Here is a 22,734-nt window from a genome sequence, read left to right as displayed (position 1 = left end):
AGCTGGCCTGTGGAGTTTATACATATAAAACAATGTCCGTTACATTGCAGCCACTGCCAAACGACGTATTAGGATGATCATTGAACGCATCTCCACCACACAACAGTCCCTGGTTTACCCAGGAGCACAATTGCCTCTGAGGAGCGACTTTCCCGCGCTGTCGCACAGGGAATTACGCATGCAACGCAACACGTTCGGATTTGACGTAGGGTTTAGAGCGCTGGTAAACAGAAGAGAAGAAGAACATGTTATCTTATTTTTGTCTAGTCTGATATGCAGCCGATGGAAGCACTGACACTGCAGCCACCGGAGCGGAGGAGACCCGACGGCGGATTCGTCCCGCCCCCCTCCCCCCCCCCGACACGCACCGCACCGTAACTGGAGAGATCCGCCCGGTGAGCGCGTTCAGAGTCGACCACCGTACCCCCCCTCTCGCTGACTTCCGCGGTCCTGGACCGCACAGGTACCAGGAGACCAAGACCCCCTGTCATGTCGGTCCTCCACCCTCTCTGATCCGCCACAAGTTGCAAGAGCCCCGCGGAGCCCAGTCTCTCCCTCCTCTCCCACACTTCAGCACCTGTCCTGGGCTACAGCTTGGCTCGCTCCGCCGTCCTTTACTTTTGAAGTAGCTATAACTAATAATAATGCAACGTATAGCCTAACTATACACGCGTATGAGTGATCAGAACAGTAAATTGTTTACACTACTTTTAAAAGGAGTAAAGTCATTTAAAACGAGGAGCGAGCCGAGCCGACACGGTGCAGCCCAGGACAGGTGCTGAAGTGCGGATGAGAGGAGGACAGACCGGGCAGGAGCAATACAGAGGCGTCTCGTCGGTCCTCGGCCGTCTTTAATGTCCCGAGACACCTCTTTCAATCCGTTTAAGGTTATTTGTTTGTGTTTAGGGAGGCTATATTTGCTTAGAATATTTTTTGGCAACCAGAAAAGCAATGTTTGACCCGGCGTGGTGGCGCCATCACACTCGCTCGCAAAAAAAAAAAAGACAAGAAAAAAGGAAAGAAAAAACGCACTTACACACATTTTGGAGGAGGGAAGCGCGTCACAGCATCATTTTTATTAAATCATAGTTTTCTCTAAATTAAGACAGTGTGCGGGACTATTTTTCACCCAGCCCCCCCCCAAAATGTAGGCCTATGTATAAAAATATGAAAATAAATTGCGTGTAGGCCTAGATATCGTTTAGGGATTTTTTTTTTTTTTTTTTACTAAACGTTTTACAGTTTCATTCCGTGTCACACCCCTAAATAAATGCCAAAGCTGAATGACCACAACTTTTTTTTCTCTTCCTACTTCGCCAGTCACCTGGTTGCCTGGTTACCTGCACTTACCGTTCGGAGAGGGAGGGAGGGAGGGAGGGAAGGGGGGGGGTTCAACGTCATCGAACGGCGCAGGCTGACTGTTGCAGTAGCCTACTCGAAAAAAAACACGGCTGATGGCTCGTAATGAGCAAAGCTCCACAGGGCAGCTTTAAAGCAGATATCAGTGGCACGGCCGTTTCGGCTAATGCTGTGTTCAAGGCAGGCTTTTGAAACCGTAAGTTACAGCTTCAAGTCACAACTACGACTTGGTAGCGTTCCAGGTAACCCGTAGCTCGTGTTTTTACCGTCCTGTTGTCTGTGAAAGTTCCCTATAACGGCCACTCGTAACTTCCGACCCGTGAACTCGTACCAGATCGAACTGGTATGACTTCACAGGAAGGAAAAACACAAAGTACGAGTTTCCTTGAACGCACCATGAGTTAGCAGCCCCCGCCCTTGTCAGGCATCAATTGGTCCTCGTGCTACGTCACCACATTCACGCGCATCCCTTGGCTGCACACACAGCCCTTCATGCCGTTCTCTCCCCTCATTGGATAACACTTGTATCCCACAAGGAAAATTTTCTCCTCGGGTTACAGCAGAGCAGAGTGACGGAGAGACTCGTGTTTAGGCTGAAATACTTCATGTAAGTGATTGCTGACGGAAAATAGGACTATTTAGGACTTATATTAACAAAAACATTCCACTGACATCTGCTTTAAATAGTTATATCTTCCGACAGCAATCACTTACATAGAGTGTTTGGTCTGAAACACGGGTCTGTCAGTCACTCTGCTCTGCTGTAAGCCGAGGAGAAAACTTTCCTTGTGTCCTACAACCTTTATCCAATGAGGAGAGAGAACGGCATAAAGGGGCGGTCCTCTCTGTGTGTGCAGCCAAGGGATGTGCGCGCATGTGGTGACGTAGGGACGAGGGCGGGGACTGCTAACTCCATCGGCTGACGAGAAGTCAGCCAAAACGACCGGATCGCTTACTTCTGCTTTAAATGTACATTTTCTCAAAACTTTATCGATCAATCTGTTCCAAAGATATCACTGTAAAAATTAAACCACAATAAATTAAATTAAAACAGGAATAAAAAGAGGAATGTGTCTGAAAAAAAAACTATTCCAACTTTGTGGGTAACAGTTTATAAGCAGCATAACTGTAGCAGTCAAAAACAGCAGAATATAAAAGAGTTATAACAAACAAATGATGTTATTGAGGCTTTCAGCCACATCTCATGGTCTTCCTCAGCTGGAGGTTATGAAGATACTGTCCCAGTGTGACTAATGTAAATACTAAGTTATAGCTGAAGTGACCAGAAACCTGTCTGATGTTTTCAGTCGCTCTCTCTCTCTGCTCCTCTGTCAGACTCAGACTTCATGCAGCAGTTTGTTTCGATGTGTTTCTGTTTCTGTTTCCATGGCTCCGTGTCTCTGTGGAGCCGTTGACTCCTGACAGACTTTCGACATCATATCATGGCGTTCACGCTACAGTTTAACTCAGAGGAGAAAAAAAACCTGGATGCCTGAAAGAAGTTTGTCATACTGCGGCTGATTGTATATGAACATGAGAAACATATGCAGCAGCAATTTATGTTTTTTTTTGGAAGCAGATGAAGATGCGTGAAAACATCGACTAATAACTTTTGTTACAATTTCGTTCTTCCCATTAACAACGAGGACCGCCATTCTTTGTTGTCGTTAAGTTGTAAAATCAGAGCTCTGAGATGAAACCTGAGTTCCATACCTGTAATTTTCCGTTCAATTCATTTTTCACAACTCAGAGCTTGTTTATTCAGAGTTGCAAGTTGTCTTGATCGCAGCATTTATCTCCTCTCTAATAGAATAACAGAATAGAAGATGATGCCTTTATTGTTATTGTAAATTGTGTTTCTGAGACAGAGCAATATTTAAAACACCGATCAAATACACATCATAAAAACATGTTAAACAACAATGAATCTCAATAAATGAATGCATGACTGTGCATTATTATGAATGTGCAGAACATATTCAGAGCCATAACAGTGTCTATAGAGGAGCCACAGAAGCTCAAGATGTTATAACTCTGTGGAGCTGCAGACGGATACAAATGAAACTCCTCTGTGTTGCTGTTCGTGGAGGAGAAGATTTCTGTGTCTCCTTCACATCAAGTGTCTCTCTCTGTGAGAATCGGCTCCTTGACACTGAGGAGAGTAATTCAAGGCCTCTCGAAGCAGCAGGCAGCTCAGCTCACACAGGTTCAACCTCCCTGTGGTGTTTATCCAACACATAGACCTGGTTAGGAAGCCACATATATATATATTTATTGGTTGTTTTTTCATTCAATGTGTTTTTATAAATCTTGGTCTTTGCTTGTTACTTCACTGAGGTTCCAACACTGTTGCATTTCATCTTGTTCTCTGAGCAGGGTGACGACAGACAGACAGATCCTTAGCAGGCTTCCCCCAGCTGTTCATTACACAACTAGTCGCTGTCTCAATAAATCAAGCAGCAAGAAATATCTGCTAAATTTAGATCTTAAAGGGATAGTTCGCCCAAAATTGATAATTCACCGATTTTCTACTCACCGTCATGCCAAGCAAGGGTTTGGAAAACGCTTTAGGAGTTCCAGGGGGGGGTCCGGCTGGCAACGGATTTTCATATAATGGCGACGGATTCCCTGTTTACATCATACATCCAGTGGTTCACAACGAGCCACTGGGAGCTACTGCTACAACAAGGCTAAAAACAGAGATCAAATTATTTTTTTCCAAACAACTTTTCCATGTGGCGGCTTCAGGACACTTAGGTCAGTACAGACGAGTAGCATGGAGGTATCTGGATGTTTCATAGTGTGTGTTTTGGACGATTCAAAAGTGAGCTCTATCCACCGCCATTATATGAAAATCCGTTGCCAACCGGATCCCCCCTGGAACTCCAAAAGCGTTTTGATGACTCTGAAAGTTCTCCAAACCCTTCCTTGGCATGACGGGGAGTAGAAAATTGGTGAATTATCGATTTTGGGTGAAGTATCTCTTTAACTCACTTTGAAATCACTTGCATTACATCACATCCATTCATAGTGATACAAAAGTGAATTAACAGGCTGTGTCTTTGTTTTTCCCTCAGGTCTGGTGAAGGCCGTGAACACGGCCGTGGATCTGATCGTCGCCCACTTCGGCACCAGTCGAGACCCTGATGTGAAGGTAGGAGACGACGGCGCTGAACTGGTTTTTCTAGAGTTGATTTAATCTCATGTTGCAGCAGCAGCTTTGTGTCGACCGCTGCAGTGAAGTGTAGGTCCAACAGGCAGGTGGCGCCGTTTGATTTCCCTACACTCCCTGTTATATTCCTCCCTGAACACAGACGTGAGTTGGAGCAAAACAAACACTCGTCCGTAGCTGCTGCTCCTCCTTAAGGTGGTTTGCATTAATCATTAACCCTTTATTATACTTTATGATGTGTGTGTTCAGCTGTTTTTAGCCGTCACATCCTGATCTGGGCTCAATAGATCCTTACGTTTTTGTATCCAGAAACAATCACATAATATGTTTTTGTAATGAGGAATTTAATTGTTCCCTTTCGTGCTTATTTCATTGGCTTCATTTCTAAACTGAAATCCTGGGACATGATGTGTTTATTTACTCAGAGCTGATGATAAGTCTGTTCATGAGCTCGGGGAGAACAAACACGGCAACTCACTGACTGCAAACATGAGGGAACTGACAACATATTGACTTTTGTGTCTCTATTGTGTCTCAACACACACAGTTAAACAAACAGACAAAGTGCTGTGCAGCTTTTGTGAAGTTATGTGTGTTTTCCGTCATGTCACCTTCATTTCTGTGACTCTTTGCCAGGCGAAGCTGGGGAACAGCTGGGTGAGTCCCAACGTGGGTCACCTCATCCTGAAGTATCTGTGCCCGGCGCTGCACGAGGTGCTGCAGGACGGACTGAAGGCCTACGTGCTGGACCTGATCATCGGGCAGCGGCGCTGTCAGCCCTGGAGCCTGGTGGAGGCCTCCACTCAGCTGGGTGAGGAGGAGGAGGAGGAGGAGGAGGAGGAGGAGGAGGAGGAGGAGGAGGAGGAGGAGGAGGAGGAGGAGGAGGAGGAGGAGGAGGAGGAGGAGGATTCGATTCGATTCAATTCGATTCAAGTCGATCCAAGTCAAAAACACTTTATCTGTCCCCATAAACAGCATGAAAGTAGCTTTAAAAGGCAACACATGTCACAGACTTAACGGTCCAGTGTGTTATAATTGTCAAGGTTTATTGGCAAAATCTGAATATACTAAACATGAATATATTTGTATAAGTGTTTAATCACTATAGAGAGCCTAAGTGGAAGTGACCTGGGACCTCAATTTAGAAAAAATCTCCATGTAAGTCAACGGGAGTCAAAATTTTATTTTGTGATCCTATTGAATTGTGTCATTTCCCGTTTCCCGTGTCAGCTGCTCCACTGCCTGTTACTGCAGTAGAGCATCTTCACACAAAATAAATTCTTCCGTTGTCATTTTACAGCAAACTGCGGATTTCTTGGCATGAAACGCGATGTTTTAAATAGCTAGAGGTAATTTATTTTTCTCATGGAACAATTCAATCGGATCACGAAATAAAATTTTGACCCCCGTTCACTTAGATGGAGATTTTTTTCAAATTGAGCTCCTATGGCGACCTTACTTCCTGCTTCCACTTTCATATGAGGAACTGACTCGGAGGTCAAACAGTTTTATGTGTGAAGTGTAACCTGATGTGTGTGTGTTTGTCCCCCTCAGGTCCGTCCACTCGTGTCCTCCACAGTCTGTTCTCCAAGGTGAGCCAGTTCTCAGAGCTCACCAGCCACAGCATGAGACTCAACGCCTTCATCTTCGGCCTCCTCAAGTGAGTCACTTCTCTTCAGACCAGTTTTTTTAACGTGCACCTCTGTGATCCTTACATTAACCATAATGGACCTACAAGTTGAGATCTTCAAGAAGGTTAGGAAGAAGAAGAGTTGCAACAGGTGGATTGTTACAAAACATTGACATGAAGTTGTTGCACATTAAATAGATGCAGATCTCAGTTGTTATAGATGCTGATTTCTTTTTTTTGTTCAGAGATCGTACATAGTGAAGGATTCAAAAGACAAATACTCCTATAAATAAATAACACACATAAATACATAATGATACAACTGTCGCTCAGATAATTTGAACCAGTGTCAATAAAGCAAAGCTTTTCTCTCTTCTATTTGTACATACAGTATATGAACACACGATGAAGGCTACATCTCAACTATAAACACACTCAGTCTTTCATCCATTAAAAACACACTCAGAGCAAATAAGTAAAATAATTACAGCAGGTCTGACTTAATTTTCTCTGATTGCATTTGTATAGAACATATTCGTCTCCCCATGATGTAAATTTCAATAAAGATCCTTCATCAGTCCTCTAATGTTGAAGTGCCTGGTCATAACAACCTCCTGGTGGTTTTTCCTCCACTTGAGGCTAATTTCTTATTGTGTCGTCTCAGAGACTTTGGTCTAGACGTGTTTAGGTGTTGAGTGTTTATTATTGCTTTAGCGCAAGTTTTCATGATTCGCTCTCTTTTTCTGTTTCAGCCTGAAATCGTTGGAGTTCTGGTTCAATCACCTTTACACACACGAAGGTGAGACTTTAGTCTGTTAAGTCTTCAATGCATCTGAGTTTATCTATTTGTCCATGCACCTTATCCATCCATCTAAATTTGCACTTTCAAAACTGGCACTTTATAGAATTACATCGCTGATATCACTGCACTTTATGTGTATAAATCTGTACTTTATTTGAATAACTGTATTACTCACTGTGTATTTTATATTTCTACTTCTTATTCTTTTTCGTCTATTACCTGCCAAGGGACTATGGATGTAAATTAGCAGGCTTGCTAACTCTGACACATTTACATTTGTATTTATATATACTAATGTTCGTTAATGTGCATTGTCCCTTTCAAATACATAAATAGTCGTAACTTTTCTTGAACTGATGTCTGATGTAATGTCTGTTTTTATTTCCCTCTCAGACATTATAGCCGCGCACTACAACCCGTGGGGTTTCCTGCCCCTGTCGCAGGGGGCCTGCCAGCCTCTCTTCGAGGAGCTGCTCCTCCTGCTGCAGCCGCTCTCCCTCCTCCCCTTCGACCTGGACCTGCTCTTCGAGCCGCACCTCCTCCAGAAGGGCCAGGAGCAGCTGCGCCGCAAGGAGCAGCTGCTCTCGGCCGGCCAGAGCGTCGACCAGTCGGCTCGCTCCACCTTCCAGCTCATGAGGGGCTGGAGCGCCACGGTGAGCGAGATGGTCCGAGACTCGAGCGCCAGCGCCGAGGCGAGGAAAGAGCGGGCGGGGCTGAGGCGAGAGGGGACGTGGCCGAGGATGGAGGGAGCCAAGTCGAGGAGAGAGGGAGGAGGAGGAGGAGGAGGAGGGAGATCAGGGATGAAGAGGGAGGGAGGAACGTACGAGAGCGTGACGGTCGGGTCGGAGAGCAGACAGGCGGCGACGATGGAGGAAGAGTTCAACAACCTGTGGAAGGAGAGGGGGATGAGTGAGCAGAGGGTGAAGGGCGTGGGGCAGGAGAGCCAGGAGGAGGACGGTGGCGAGGACGGACAGAGAGAGCGGGACAGGAGGAGGAAGAAGGAGCGCGACGCGGCGGAGGAGGGGCGCCAGCGGCAGGAGCGGCAGGCGGGCTGGTGGTACCAGCTCATGCAGTCCTCGCAGGTCTACATCGACCAGTCCGCCGAGGGCTCCAAGTTCGTGAAGACCGAGAAGAGGAAGAAGTCCTCGGAGAGACGGCACGGGCAGCCGCCGCCCGCCAGGGAGGGCGTGGTGGAGGGGGCGGAGTCCAACCACGACGGAGCGGCGGCGGCGGAGGGCTACAGGAGCAGGAAGAGCACCAGCAGCGAGGAGGAGGGGGGGGGCTCGGCCGGGTCCAGGGGGAGAGCGTCGTGGATGGGCAGCCCCCCAGAGTCCGTCCTCAACCACGACAAAGACGCCAAACCTCTGGAGGTCACTCAGGCCGCCGCCGCCGCCCCCGCCCCCGCCCCCGCCCCCGAGGAGAGCCCCTCACACGGACAGAATCTGCGTTGGGGCCGGCTGTTTGGATCGAGTCTTGGTTCTCCCTCCAGAGCCGAGGGAGCGGAGCAGAAGGTCAAAGGTCAAAAGACCAGGTGAGTTACAACGACAAGTATGGAAAAGTATGGAATTTGATTTTATACATTTCAAGGTCTGGAAAAGTACAGGAAATGTACAAGGGATAGTTCAACATTTTGGCAAATTGGCCCATTGCCATAATCCCTATAGTCATAGCAGTAGGTTCGTTACCTTTAATTGTCGGTGCAAGCTATTTTTAGAACGGCGGAGCAGAGCTGTGAGCTGCTCAGAGCTACGCTACGGAGGCTCATGGGATTTCTTGGTTTCTCTCATTAAACTCATCAAATACACAATCCAACAACTCCAAAACGCTCTGGTGGACAAGTTGTGACCTGCACATTCACCACGCTATGAGATAATAACAGAACGTTACCAGACAGAGATGTTTTAGAGGTAAATACAGAGACTGCTTGATGAAAAACAGAAATGTTGAGAAAAGTATTTTTGATTCTGATCTTTTCCTGGGATTTGTTTCCATTTATAAAAGTATAGCCAAACACTGGTCTCAACCGACTTATACAACACATTCACCTTGTCGTTTCCTCCCCTCCCTCTGTGGTCGTCCTGCCTCAGACCCCCCTCAGGCTGGCTTGGTCTGGACCGGTCTGTCCTGGACCTCGTAGCTCAGACTATTGGAGCAGGGAGCGGGAAGAAGCCAGAACCTCTGGCTGCTCCGACTCAGACCCTGAACGCACCGACACCGGCACCGGCACCGGCCCAAACCACCGAAGCCAGGCGACGGCCTCAAACCACATGGTGAGAAAACACCTCACTGTCTCCTGATCTGTCAGAAACATTTGTCGGATCAGTCTCAACATCATTTTATCCAAATTTTAACATGAAATAAAACTTCTTCTTTTTTTTTATTAAACAATACGAGTCATAAATTAGGTTAAACTTAAAAGTATCCAAGGTTTAAAATAAAAGGTAGTAGGCTGGTTTAACCCTTTATGTGGGCACTCACTTTAATACTTGGAAATTCAAAATTTGAAGAAGATAAGATATAGAATAGAAAAACTTTATTGTCCCGCCAAGGCAGGAAATTCATCTTTGGTCTCACTTAAGTAAAAAGAACACAGACACTTGCCAGCAAGACTTACATAAGACAAAACAAGTCAACAATGATCACATAGTAAAAATACATACAGTCGTCCTCAAAATTATTCATACCCCTGGCAAATACAGGAAATTTCTTAATTTTGTCAGTCACAGATTAGTACTTCAACTCAGATTTGACATCAATAGGACATGAGGGAAAGTCTGGAGCCATGACTAATTTATTTAAAGGTACAGTATGTAAGAAATCTAAAGCAACTGGCCGTAAAATCCTCTTAATATGTCACAGAGACTAAGGAATAATGTTCATATAACATGATGAACTCACCAACAACAATTGTACAGCCAGAGTATTCGCATTCAAAATCTTTTTTTGCAGACTGCAAATCATGTTTATGTTTTGAATTTACGTGTTTACATGTTGCACCACCTAGCCCTCTCTCCCAGTCACGGCGGCATCAGTGGCATTTCAGCCTCTGGTCTGGTCCACTGAGCTGCCGCTATGGCCGGGAGGAAAAACGAGATCACTGTGTTTTGAATTTGACTGCAGTAACCGTTTTTGGCCACATTCTTACATATGGCACCTTTAAGTAAAGTTACATTGTTAAAGGTGTTTATTTGAACGTTGAACAAAAATGACCATGTCCAAAATTATTCATATGTGATACCAAGACGAAAGGCCATAGGATGTTCGAACAAGCCATTCTCTTTAAGGGTCTAAAGTGTTTACAATTATGTTCAATGTTTCTGGGAGTTTTTTGACCAGTTTTCTGGCCATAAAACTTGACTTGCTTGTGACATTTCAGTCATTTTCATGTCAATGCAAGACTTGCTATGGCAAAGACCAGAGAGCTCAGTAAGGACACATCGGAAATGCCAAAAATAGGAAGGAAACGATACAAGAAGGTGCCAGTGTCAATGGTGCAAAGTCGTACCAGTGATTTAACACAGTGAAACCCCTCAAAAATCCTCAAAGGATGCAGTCAAAAGTCAGTAGTGTCACCTCAGCTAGTCAGAAAAATCAAGCGAGATGTTGAAAACAATCCAAAGACTGAGTAGTCACAATGGTCAGACACACCTGGATTAATCAGTTTGTCCAATAATGCAAGACAGGAAATAAAGGAGCTGGCTTAAATTCAGGAAGTAGTGGAGCTGTGCATTGAGCCAATTAACGAGAAAATTCAGCAAATTCATGAATGAATCTGTCTCTCCTCCTCCTCCTCAGTGAGGTCCGAGCTCTTTGCCACCACATCGCCACGGAGCCCGGGCAGCTCAGCTTCAACAAGGGCGACGTGCTGCGGGTGCTGAGCAAGGCCGACCCCGACTGGCTGCTCTGCTCGCTGGGCGCCACCCACGGCCTGGTGCCCATCATCTACGTCACGCTTAACAGCATGGAGGACAGCCAGGACGCCGCCGCCGCCGTCGGCCACTGCTGAACTCCAGCTGCTGAACTCCAGCTGCTGTTGACGACGAGCTGAAGCCGCCGCCGCCTCCCGACTGGAAAAAAAACACAAAACACAAAAAAACCCAGTTCTTGGAAACAAACACTGTAGAGAAACATGACGAGACAGTTGTACAGTACAGGAGAAGCATGCAGGCTTAAAACACACAGACTCACATCTGCTTCACGGGGACGAGCGTGCATGCAAAACATCTGGAAAAACCAAAACCACCCGACAAGAAACAAAAACAAACAAAAAAAAAAACCAAAAGACTCAAACACACGCTTCTTCTTCTTCTTCTTTCTCCTGCTGCGCGAAGCTGTGCCACTCGCTTAAAACTCTGTGACTGTCCAGTGTGTTCGTACGGCGTCCATCAGCCACACCGGGACGGGCTGCACACACACACACACACACACACACACACACACACACACACACACACACACACACACACCATATGATGCTCTGTATGCCATGCCTAGCTGCATCCAGCTGTGCCACTCGTTGCTCAGTCGTTCCTCCAGGTCGGTTTGAAGTCCTGTTGCTTATTTAGCGGCAACTCATCTTTTTTAAAATCACGTAGAAGCCGAACCCCCCCTCCCCCTCCTCCTCTTCTTCTTCTTCTTCTTCCTCCTCCTCTTCTTCCATAGATATATACACATAGATGCCGCCTCTGACGCTGCTGTCCATTGGAACGATGCGTCAACGCGGCCGCCATCTTGGGCAGGGGGAAGCTGTGTCTACTGACTGCATTAGTCAACAGAGGCAGAAGTCTATCAACCATTAAAATCACCATAACTCGCTGAATATTCAACCGATTTTCAAGCCGTTTGGTTTATTATAAATGTCAGACAACAACCAAAAAAAAATTATATTTTTATTTTATTTTATTTTATTTTATTTTTATATTAAACATACACTTACGTACATACTCAGACACACACCCACATGCATACATAAACTGAAATTTGTTCTACAAGGGTCTGACTGGGTCTGTCTGCTTGTCAGAAGTACTATATATATATGTCTGTGGTCAGAAACCCTGTCCCAAGATGGCGGCCGTGTTGACGTGCCGGACAAGCCCGAATGCGGCATCTACATGCATGTATATCTATGCTCTTCTTCTTTTTCTTCTTCCTTCTTCTTCTTTTTCTTCCTCTTCCTTTGGTAAGATTTAAGGCGGTAGATGTAAAAGCAAAAGAAAAAAGCGATGCTGTCATCCAGCATATTATCATCATTATTATTATTATTCTGATGTTATAATAAGAGTAGAGAACCAAACCAGTGGAGGAGGAATCAAAAAAAAAAGACGAGTTTGAATCTTTTTCTTGTGTGTCCCTTCTGTCTTATTCGTCACCGCTCATCGAAGCCTGTGTTTGTGGAGGAGGAGGAGAAGAAAAGATGGACGGACTGATCAACAACAAACTGACAAATTGCCTTTTATTCTTCCTCTCTTGCTCACAGGTCTGAGATCAGTTGACTGACTGACTTTAAGTGCATGTGACCTTTTTTCACACCTGTATTTCTCTCCTTTAATCCTCCTTTAGTCGGTCCAAACTGTAAATGCACATGACTTCCACATGTGGTGAGTTTTATTTATTTTACTGAACCTTAAGGACGTCCAGTGAGACTGTCGAGATGTCTCTTCTCTTCTTTGAAATGTTTGCGAATTAAGTTTTGCATCCAGATCGGGGTCAGATAACGATCGTATCTTTGCCTTAAAGCGCTGGAGGAAAAAGAAAAAGAGAAAGTCAAACTTTTCCCTGTTTCCTGACATTATTACAGTATATTTTCTATACGCTTCAGTCGACGTCTGGCCCAGATTTACAGTATGTCCATAAAGGACGAGTGTAGTGAAGACACAGAGATCTATGGTGACTATTTTTTAAAAAGGGAAAACTCCCCCGACACATGTTGTGATGGTGCCTGTGCTATGTTGCGTACAGTACACGCTACCTGTCATGGTGTGAAGAATAGTAATAAAAAAACATAAATAAATGTGGCCTTAGGTTCAAAACGAGTCGACACAGAATTAGAAATCACAGCTAATATTGAGTGTATACAGACGCCCAGTCCAAATATTACACATTATAAGATGGTAAGAAAAAAACAGAAATATTAATGTACATTTATTAAATAAATGAATGCTTGTGTAGTTTTTGAAAAACTTACATAGGATATAATTTTATTATCATTTTTGATTTTATTTTAATTTTTTGTTGCATCGTATTGTACAGTTTTTATTTTTCTGTATGATTTTTAACATTGAATTTCACCAAAATGATGATTTATTATTATTATTAATATTATCTTTTATTTTTTTCCTCGTTGAACTGTAAATATATTTAAGTCCGTCAATGATATAATTTCTGCCATAGATCTATATGTGTAAATGTTATTATCAATGCATTTTATGTTGAACACACAGGAAGTACAGGAGGATAAAGCTTTAGTTTCAGCGCTAACAGCCATCGACCCGCTGACGGTGACGCAGTACGAGTTGCCCCCCCATCCTGCCCCCCCTCCCCGCCCGCTGTGGTAGTGGAAGCTTTGGTTTTCAGTCGAACCTCCAGGCAGTTTGGTGTTCGTCCACTTCCTGTTCAGAGTCACATGGGACAGATTTCAGCAAATCAACACATAGTAGTGATGAAACCAGAGAGACGAGGAGGCTCAGGGGGGGAGAGAGGGAGGGGAAGACGACAGAGACGGGTTCAAACTAAGAGACGGCGTGAGATTGGAAACGTGTCGGAGAGATGTAAAAGAGACAGAGAGAGTGTCTCTGTCTCTCTGTCTCTCTCCCTGCTGCCTCCTCCTGCCTGTAAATACCTTCAGCATCAGTGACACTGCTCTTCTCTCTGTGTCCAGACTATATGATGTGTACGTATGACATTATCAAACTACTATGGATGTTAAATAACAAAGTGCTCATGTGATCACAAACCTAAACGGCTCCTGTGTCTTTATTTGTTGATTTGATGAAGAACAAGACAAGATGAATGCACATCACTACAGAATATACTACAGTGTAAACATACATGCAAATTTTTCGTTTATTGCTTTTGTTTTATTAAGGTTTACTGCTTCTTTTAAACAGACAAAAGGAAAAATTTGTTTTACCTTGAGGAAGACTGGACGTAGCAGTTGAAACATGTCAAGGTAAAAGGTTTTTTTTTCTTTTTGTTTATTTAAAAGAAGTAAAAAAAACTCAACAAAAAAAGAAGACATAATGAAGGTAATCATGCTGCTTTTGTGTATTTATATACTGTATCACAAGTGTCTCAGTGAAATTTAAGATTAAAAAAACTTGATAAACACAAACTTTAATATGAAGTTATACATAGAAGTTGAAGACCAGAATTGGAAGACACACCTTAGAAATAAACACACAAAAAATTATAATAAAAAAATATAATCATGAATAAAAAGGTAAATAAATAAGATAAAATGATTTATTAGTGAAAAAAGCTGCATCCGAATCAGTTTCCTAGATCAAAAACATCAACATGAACCTCTCACACACTGGGACTCAGTTTCACCATCATCAGATATGACAAACTGTCTCTACAGTAGCTACAGTACAGTTTACTGGTGAGAAGGACCGAGCTCAGCCTCCAGGTGGCGCTGATGCTACAGACACATGTTCAGTATCATCAGCTGTAAATTCATTTTACTGCATCATAAACTGAAGACATTCAGTGTTAATCACAGAGTATTTTCATACTCCTTTATCTTCAGTCTCAGAGTTATGTTAACAATACACCTGATCAATAACTAAATAAATAAACCGTGTCCTTTTATGCATTAGTTATGAACCTGCAGATCTGACCTGAGAGCAGTGTTTGGCCTCTGATATTGATCGTAGACTTCACAATGATACAAAACAAACAAAACATGTAAAAGTGTATCTAGTGACAGATGAGCTTCAGTCCTTCAACAAACGAGTAACATACACACACACATACACACATACACATCTGTCTGTCCACACACTGTTTGCTTTATGGGGAACACCTGCTCCTGTGGTGTCAAACTCCAGAATGAGGAAAAAACTTCAACCGTGACTTGACGGTTGGAGTCAGTCGAGCTGGTCTGAGTAGTAGTGAAACAGCTGATCAGTCGTGTCAGTCAGAGGTTGAGATTTAACTGTCCAATGTAGCTGAGCAAAAGATGAATTAAAAGGCCTGTAGCAACCAAAAACGTCAATCAATAACAGCCAATAACGTAATAACAGCCAATAATGTAATCATTTTGGCCATTTTAAATGTAATAAAGCCAATAATGTAATAAAACTTTTGAGCTAATAACGTAATAACTTTTTGCCAATAATGTATTAAGTTATTACATTATTGGCTGGTAATAACTGGTGCCGATAATGTAATAATACATAATTATGTTGATAGCCTACAATGCTTACTTCTTCCATTTGCAAACATATCATTATGCATGGTAGAAGTGAGAGAGAGAGAGGTGAAAGATAGTAAATATCTTGGATGACACGACTATGTCATCCACTATACCTATTTGTGATTGGCAAACTGCACAAAACTGCATAAAAGCCGTCATATTTATGTATTACATTATCGGCACCAGTTATTACATTTTCAAAGGTTTTTTTAATACTAGGCCAATAACGTAATAACTTATTACATTATTGGCAAAAAAGTTATTACAATATTGGCTCAAAAATGTTATTACATTATTGGCAGGTTATTACATTATTGGCTTTATTACATTTAAAATGGCCAAAATTATTACGTTATTGGCCGTTATTACGTTTTTGGTTGCTACAAGGCCCAAGACACGAGAATAATTATAGCTGCTGCACAGCGATGGGTCGGGTCTGGGCTATTTTTTGGCAAATTTAGGCAAATTCTGAGCAGCAAACAGGAGAATAGGAAGACAAGACAGTTGACCTTACAAGGTTCTTCATTTTGCACCAGTTGAGGATTGAACCCACAACTTTTAGAACCAAAGACCATTGTCTATCACACTGAGCTAATTGGCAAGTGGCAGTTCAACAGTGGCTTCACAAATTGAGTAAACCATTCTATAAGCCAGCTATAATATTTTAGCTGTTTTTCCTTGAAATTAAAACATTGTCAGAATATTGCAGGGATATTGAAATGGCAACACTGTGTTCATTAATCTAACTAACCATTATGAATTAGCATTAGATTTAACACAAATAAATAATGTTATTATGTTTATGCTATAAACACATTGATAAAATGAGGCAAGCAGTGAATCTTAAAAGCTAATATAAAGTTAAAAACACAGGAAAAAGTACGGAAGCCCTAAAGGGCCAAGTCCGTATAAATTTTTTATTATCGTTTTCTCGTGATAACGACTTATCATTTCGTTATCTCGAGATAACAAAGTCTGTTTTCTCGTGATAACGAATTAATTTATTTCGTTATCTCGAGATAACAAAGACCGTTTTCTCGTGATAATGAAATAATCATAGAATGTGTGGTTGACATGGTTGCCTAGCAACATGTTTCCCCGGTGCAATCGCTTCTGCTTACCAAAGATATTCAATAAATGGAAAGATACTCCATGAGCGGCTGCTCCAATCATAAGCTGTGTCCCAATTCAGGGGCTGCAGCCTTCGGAGGACCCAGCCTACGCGGTCTCCGGAGGAAACGGCTTCGGAGGCTCCTCCGGGGGCTGCATCAACGGTCGGTAAATGGGACGGTCTAGCCTTCAGAGCATTTCCTGATCCGAACGTAAACAACGGCGTAACGTAAACAACGGCCGGACGTTAAACATTTGAAAGTGCCGCTTGCAACGGCTCTACTGCTCCTCCGCTCCTCCTCCTCTTTTTTTTTTTTTTTTTAAAGAAGTAGAATCAATACAAGGGCAGTTATCATTCATATACTGATAAACAAACCATTGAACAGCCACCAGGGGGGGGGGATAAGCTTCAGGCTTCAGGCTGTTAAGTGAATAGAGAATAAAGAGCACAAGTAATGTGTTTTCATAGCTTTCTTATTAAAAGTTGTCACACACACCTCTGCTCCTCACCTGTGCAGCCAGAGCAGAGCAGAGCAGAGCTCAGCAGCGGGCAGCCACGCCTCTGAGCCGGCCGCAGAGCCGCGTTACCATGGCTACAGCACAGAGCTGCTCCGTTCGATAGCTAACGGCTAGGTTGCTAATAACAACAACGGTGCAGCAAAGCATCTTGGGATACGGGAGGCCGCGAAGGATAGTAGCGATGCATCCTCCGAATGCAGGGGAAAGGAGGACGCATTTGGAGGCTGCATTTGGAGGAGCCTTCGAATTTAGACGAATTGGGACAGCCTTCGCGCAGCGCTGTGACGTAATTGGCCTTCAAATGCACCCTCCGAAGGCTGCAGACCCTGAATTGGGACACAGCTCCAGACATATATACATAGACGCCGCATTGGCTGTGGAGCGACGTGCCTACGCGCCGCCATATTGGAACAGGACTGACAGCGGCAGCAGTGCATGCAGCTATGGGGAAAAGAGGAACTCCTCAACCTCAAATTCGCTGAATTTTGGACCGATTTCCAAACGGTTTGATTTGTTAAAAACGTCAGACATGTAGGTATGATACAGGATGCTTGGATATTTTGAAAATGCTGGTTTTACTTTTTTTCCCTATGCTATCAGCAGACAAGCTTCGGAAAATATACCAGACTTCGGTGCCGCATATGGATGTGTTAATAAGGGGAACATAAAAAACAGATCTTGTAGAATCACTTTTCAGAGGTCAGATGTAAGTAAAGGATAATATATAGTGAGCAGCAGGTTGTTATATAGTGAAATAAACCCAGGACGGACAGAGCCCCTCAGCTCCGAGCTACATCATCCTGCCTATTACACAGCTGCTTACTGGTGAAATAACTCATTAGAGACAAAATGTTGGTTAAAATGGACGTTATTAATCTATAAATTACCTCTGAAAAAGAAAACTACCGGCACGGCTTAACAAGCGGCGTCCCTAGCAACGGCCCGGTTACGTGGTGCTGGTGCTCCGGTTGATGAGGGGCAGCTGTCTGCTGCCTGTGTTGTGGTTGTGTCCTGAGAGCAGCCCACGTGAATTTGTTGCCGTCGTCAGTATCGGTACCGGTACAATGCCATCATCGTTGCTGGTACCGGTGCTGGTGCCGAGCAAAGTGTGTGTAAATGATAGTAATTGTTTAAAGCTGCCATCTCAGCCTTCCTGTGTCTTGTCTGCTGATTCCCCCTTTTATTTTTCTCACTCAAGTGCCTGTAAAAGTCAGTGTATCACTGCCATCTAGTGGTCAGTTTTCTGGGGTATAAAAGGGAGGAGGCCACTGTTACCTGTAAGCTCTTCCTGTGGGTGTGTGCGCTCACCTGTGCACATCACCACCATCCTCCCTTTGTTCTCCCCTGGTTGGCTCAGTGTTTGTGCTGCTGGCTTTGTTTGAAGCATGTCCGTGGCTCGTTGAGTGAGTTTTCTTTGTTGAATTATTTGTAATTTTTGTGTTGGTGCAGGTTCCCTTATAGTTTGGTTTTGTTCTGTTATCAGGAGACAGTGACACACAGTATAGACGGCACCTTCCATCCTCCTATTAGCCCCTTGGTTTGTGGAACAAGGTGTGTATCTTAATTTTGGGCCAGTACTTTATTTTTGATGTTTTGTTTTATTTTTTGGTTTTGGGGTGATGCCGTTCAAATTATATTTTTATTCCTTAAATAAGGTTTTAGTGATTTTGTAATGGGTTAATAAAATGTGGTTTTGTTTGTTTGCTTTTTATAGTAATAAATTGGGTGCTTTTGAATCTGTGTTGGGGAAGTGGTATGTGAAGTGCAATGTGTTAAACTTTTTCTTCTTGTGTTTTTTGTATATTCCCTCAGTTTTCACGGTGCTACACCAAAGAAATAAACTCATGCACCCGTAAGGAACTCTCCGCCTCGTTTATTGGGAACCAAGGGCCGCTACAGTGAAAACTTGACCATCACGTCCGAGCCATCCTCGTCGTCCTTCGTCAGCAGCCGACACAGCCCACGCAGCCTGCACTTTGGCACACACGCAGTAAATGAACAGTAACCCATCTTCTAAAGGTACAGCCAAATGCAGTAAGAGACACTGGACTGAAATAATAAAGAAACGGGAGAAAGAAAGAAAATGGAGCAACGCACTGAATGTTGTTTTTGAGTTAAATGTCAAGAATGAACATGAAGTAGAAATTAAATGTTTCAAGGGTTTAAGAGTCAAACACACGGTAAAGGCCACAGTAGCCCATGTATTTTATCCATGAATGATACACTTACAATGTCTCTTTACATGAAAATGTTGAAAGGGTAAAGAGCAATATAAGTTTTTATGCTCATAGCTGTTGCGTGTTCATTTGGCTACAGTTATGATATTTTATTGTTAAATAATGTGTGAAGGCATCACCTTGTGAACTAAATGAACCACAGCCCAGTTATTTGAACACAAACCTTTAATACAATAAGCCTCATAAAATGTCACTCAAATCACAAAAGATGGACAACATTAATGGTCAATCATCCAGGTCCAGCTCCCGTGAAAGAACTTTAACAGACAAGGGTCGGGAGCTGCGAGAAGAGAGGGCTAAACAACATGAGAAAGACTTCATAAAAGCATACAGCTCTTGGAAACAAATAGCAAGAGACTCCAGAACAAAACTGAAGGGATTCTGCGCATTGGACGACCTTGACAGCATTCAACAAAACATAAAAGCCGAACATGAGACAGTGTGTGAATTCTATGAGCCTATCAGACGCAACTGCACCTCCACCCCAGAAATTACCAAGAAAATGGATGCCTGCATCTCCCTCACAATGGAGATCTGTGATCTTGTTTGTAAAAGAAAAGGAACTATTGAAAACATGTTTAATGATGAACTGGAGAAGGAGAGGGTAAGGGAGATATTAAATAAAAATGAACATGGCTCCATTTTTGGATACACCGACACAGAAACAGTAATCTCAAAGGCGTCCTCTAGTAAACAAACTGAAGCTGAAGCAGAACCCTCAGTAAAATCTGGATATGCGAAGGAAATGCAGAAAACAAAGACACCTTCGGTCCACTCCTCCCTCTCTATGGTTTCCAGCAAACGAGCCGAAGCTGAAGCAGAGCTTTTAGTAAAACTGGAGAAGTCAAGGGCAATGCAAAAAATACAAGTTCAACAAGTAAAATTGTGTCAAATGGAAAATGAATGGAAGCAGAGTGAAGCAAAAATGCTGGCAGAAATAAGGCAGAAGGAGGCTGAAATGCTTTTTAAACGAGAAGAGGAGAAGTTAAAGTTAAGACAGCTGGAAGCTGAAAACGAGGTGGAAGTAGCAGCAGCCCGGGTAAGAGCCTATAAAAATCTTGAAGGCAGTGTGAAGAATCAGGAAGAAGAGAGCGGGCCTGCTGAGATTCACTCTGTGCATCAAAGGGTGGAGTCCAGCTATTTGCTAAACCCACGGGCTGCTCCATTTCTTTCTCAGATCTCTCCTGAAACAACAAGTCAAGACACAGTCAGTTTAGCCCAAGCCATTGCAAGCTCTTTAAGTGTAAGCAGGCTGTCTCCCCCTGAATTAATAACATTCACTGGTGACCCCTTAAAATTTATTGACTGGAAGATCTCCTTCATGGCCCTTATTGACCAGAAGCCCCTCCCAGCCTGTGAAAAAATGCTCTATCTTAAACATTATCTCTCAGGAGAAGCACGCAAGGCTGTGGAGGGATTCTTTTACCGGAATTCTGAAGATGCTTATTATAGCGCCTTGGCATTGTTGCAGGAAAGATATGGAAATCCCTTTATCGTCCAAAAGGCCTTCCGCGATAGACTTTTGAAATGGCCCAAAATTAGTGGAAGCGACCCTCCAGCCCTTAGAGAATTTGCAGACTTCTTAAAGGGCTGTGCTGAGGCCATGCCCCATGTTAAGGGGCTAGACATCTTAAATGACTGTGAGGAAAATCATAAACTACTTAAGAAGTTACCAGATTGGATTGTGCACAGATGGAGTAGAATCGTTGTGGATGAGTTGGATGCATCTGGTGATTATCCAAGCTTTTCTCGTTTTACAGATTTTATACAAAAGGAAGCCCGAATAGCATGCAACCCCATTGCATCCCCATTCCTGATTAACTCCAAGGCCATGGATGACAGACTACCCAAAAGAGCAAGTACTCTAAATACAAGCGCCCAGTCTAATAACCCCTCTGCTGTGACCCACAAACCAACTTATTTTAAGTCAAAACCACCTTGCTCAGTGTGTGAGGACGAAATGCATGGAATAGCTAAGTGCCCTACCTTTGCAGAGAAATCCATGGAAGATAAAAGGACATTCATTCGAGAAAACCAACTTTGTTTTGGCTGTCTGTGGAAGGGCCATGTCATAAAGGACTGCAAAAGGCGACACACATGTAGTGCATGCGGCCGGCGTCATCCTACCTGCCTGCATGAAGAAAGGGGAACTGCATCTATGGCAGCTTTGGAGCAAAATTCTACTTCCACAGAGGACAGCAGAAGTCAGGAAATCCACAATGTATTGTCCCATGCCGTGACTCAAAATTCTTCCTCCACCTCTAATATTGTACCTGTATTTTTGTCATCAGTGAAAGAACCAAACAGAGAGCTGCTCACTTATGCTTTACTTGACACTCAGAGCGACTCAACCTTTATTTTGGAGGATTTGCTCAAGGAACTTAATGTGAACGCATCATCTGTTCAACTGAAGCTAAGCACAATGACAGCTGTCGACACTATCATATCAAGCAAGATTTCCCATGGGCTGCAAATTAGAGGAATTCATTCTGAAACCCACATTCAGCTACATAAGGCTTACTCCAGGGATTTTATCCCAGTGGACAGATCTCATATTCCAACTGCCAAGACAGCTCTGCAGTGGCCACACCTGAGACACCTAGCTGACAAACTTCCACCACTGCAAGACTGTGAAGTGGGGTTACTAATTGGATATGATTGTCCATTAGCACTGGCCCCTCTGGAGGTCATCAGAGGTGATGGAAACGAACCCTTTGCACAGAGAACCGAGCTTGGGTGGAGTATAACAGGCTCATCTAATCCCCATCTCGACAGACTGGGAAACCAGAGCTTCGTGCACAGAATTGCAGCGAAGGAAATACCAACTCCATCAGTCACTGATGTTCTTAAAATTCTTGAGTCTGACTTTAATGAGAAGGGATATGAAGACAGGTATGTGTCACAAGATGATGTCCGCTTCATCCAACTCCTAAGTGACAACATAAAGCAGAGAGAAGACACACATTATGAGCTCCCCCTCCCCTTTAAGAGCAGCATTCCACCATCACTACCAAATAACAAAAGACTGGCCCTTGTCCGTCTGCAATCTTTGAGGAGGAAATTGAAGAACAATAAACAGTATCATGATCATTATAAAACCTTTATGGAAGAAACCATCAGCAGAGGAGACGCTGAACCAGTCCCCCCCCCTGCTGAGAGAGATACTGTGTGGTATATACCGCACCACGGTGTATACCACCCACAAAAACCAGACAAGTTAAGGGTGGTTTTTGATTGCTCAGCAAAGTTCCGTGGAGTCTCCCTCAATGATACTCTCCTGACCGGTCCAGACTTAATTAATTCACTGGTGGGAGTCCTCTGTCGCTTCCGGAAGGAAGCTGTGGCTGTTGTATGTGATATTGAAAGGATGTTTCATCAGTTTTTTGTTCCATCTAGAGTTCGAAACTATCTGAGGTTTTTGTGGTGGGAGCATGGAGATTTGGAAACAGAACCCCAAGAATACCAGATGGCCGTCCATCTTTTTGGTGC

The 22,734-nt window shown here is 43.6% G+C and overlaps 1 protein-coding gene across 3 annotated transcripts in view; it reads left to right on the top strand.

Moving 5' to 3' along the window:
* Positions 1 to 11,232, top strand: part of rusc2 (RUN and SH3 domain containing 2) — a 25,874-nt gene extending 14,642 nt beyond the window's left edge. For all 3 annotated transcript variants that reach the window (XM_085785924.1, XM_085785925.1, XM_085785923.1), the window contains 7 exons: positions 4,437 to 4,513; positions 5,168 to 5,342; positions 6,086 to 6,191; positions 6,914 to 6,960; positions 7,357 to 8,494; positions 9,051 to 9,233; positions 10,759 to 11,232. In XM_085785924.1, coding sequence (XP_085642050.1) covers positions 4,437 to 4,513; positions 5,168 to 5,342; positions 6,086 to 6,191; positions 6,914 to 6,960; positions 7,357 to 8,494; positions 9,051 to 9,233; positions 10,759 to 10,969 — 1,937 coding nt within the window. In that variant the 3' untranslated portion in view covers positions 10,970 to 11,232. The remainder of the gene's footprint in view (positions 1 to 4,436; positions 4,514 to 5,167; positions 5,343 to 6,085; positions 6,192 to 6,913; positions 6,961 to 7,356; positions 8,495 to 9,050; positions 9,234 to 10,758) is intronic.
* The last annotated feature ends 11,502 nt before the right edge of the window (positions 11,233 to 22,734 follow it).

Source organism: Trachurus japonicus, chromosome 9 (assembly GCF_045865225.1).
Source record: "Trachurus japonicus isolate A0001 chromosome 9, Traja_1.0".
In the NCBI taxonomy this organism is placed as follows: Eukaryota; Metazoa; Chordata; class Actinopteri; order Carangiformes; family Carangidae; genus Trachurus; species Trachurus japonicus.
Note: the sequence above shows the minus strand (reverse complement) of the source record. Positions and strands in the feature narration are given on the sequence as shown.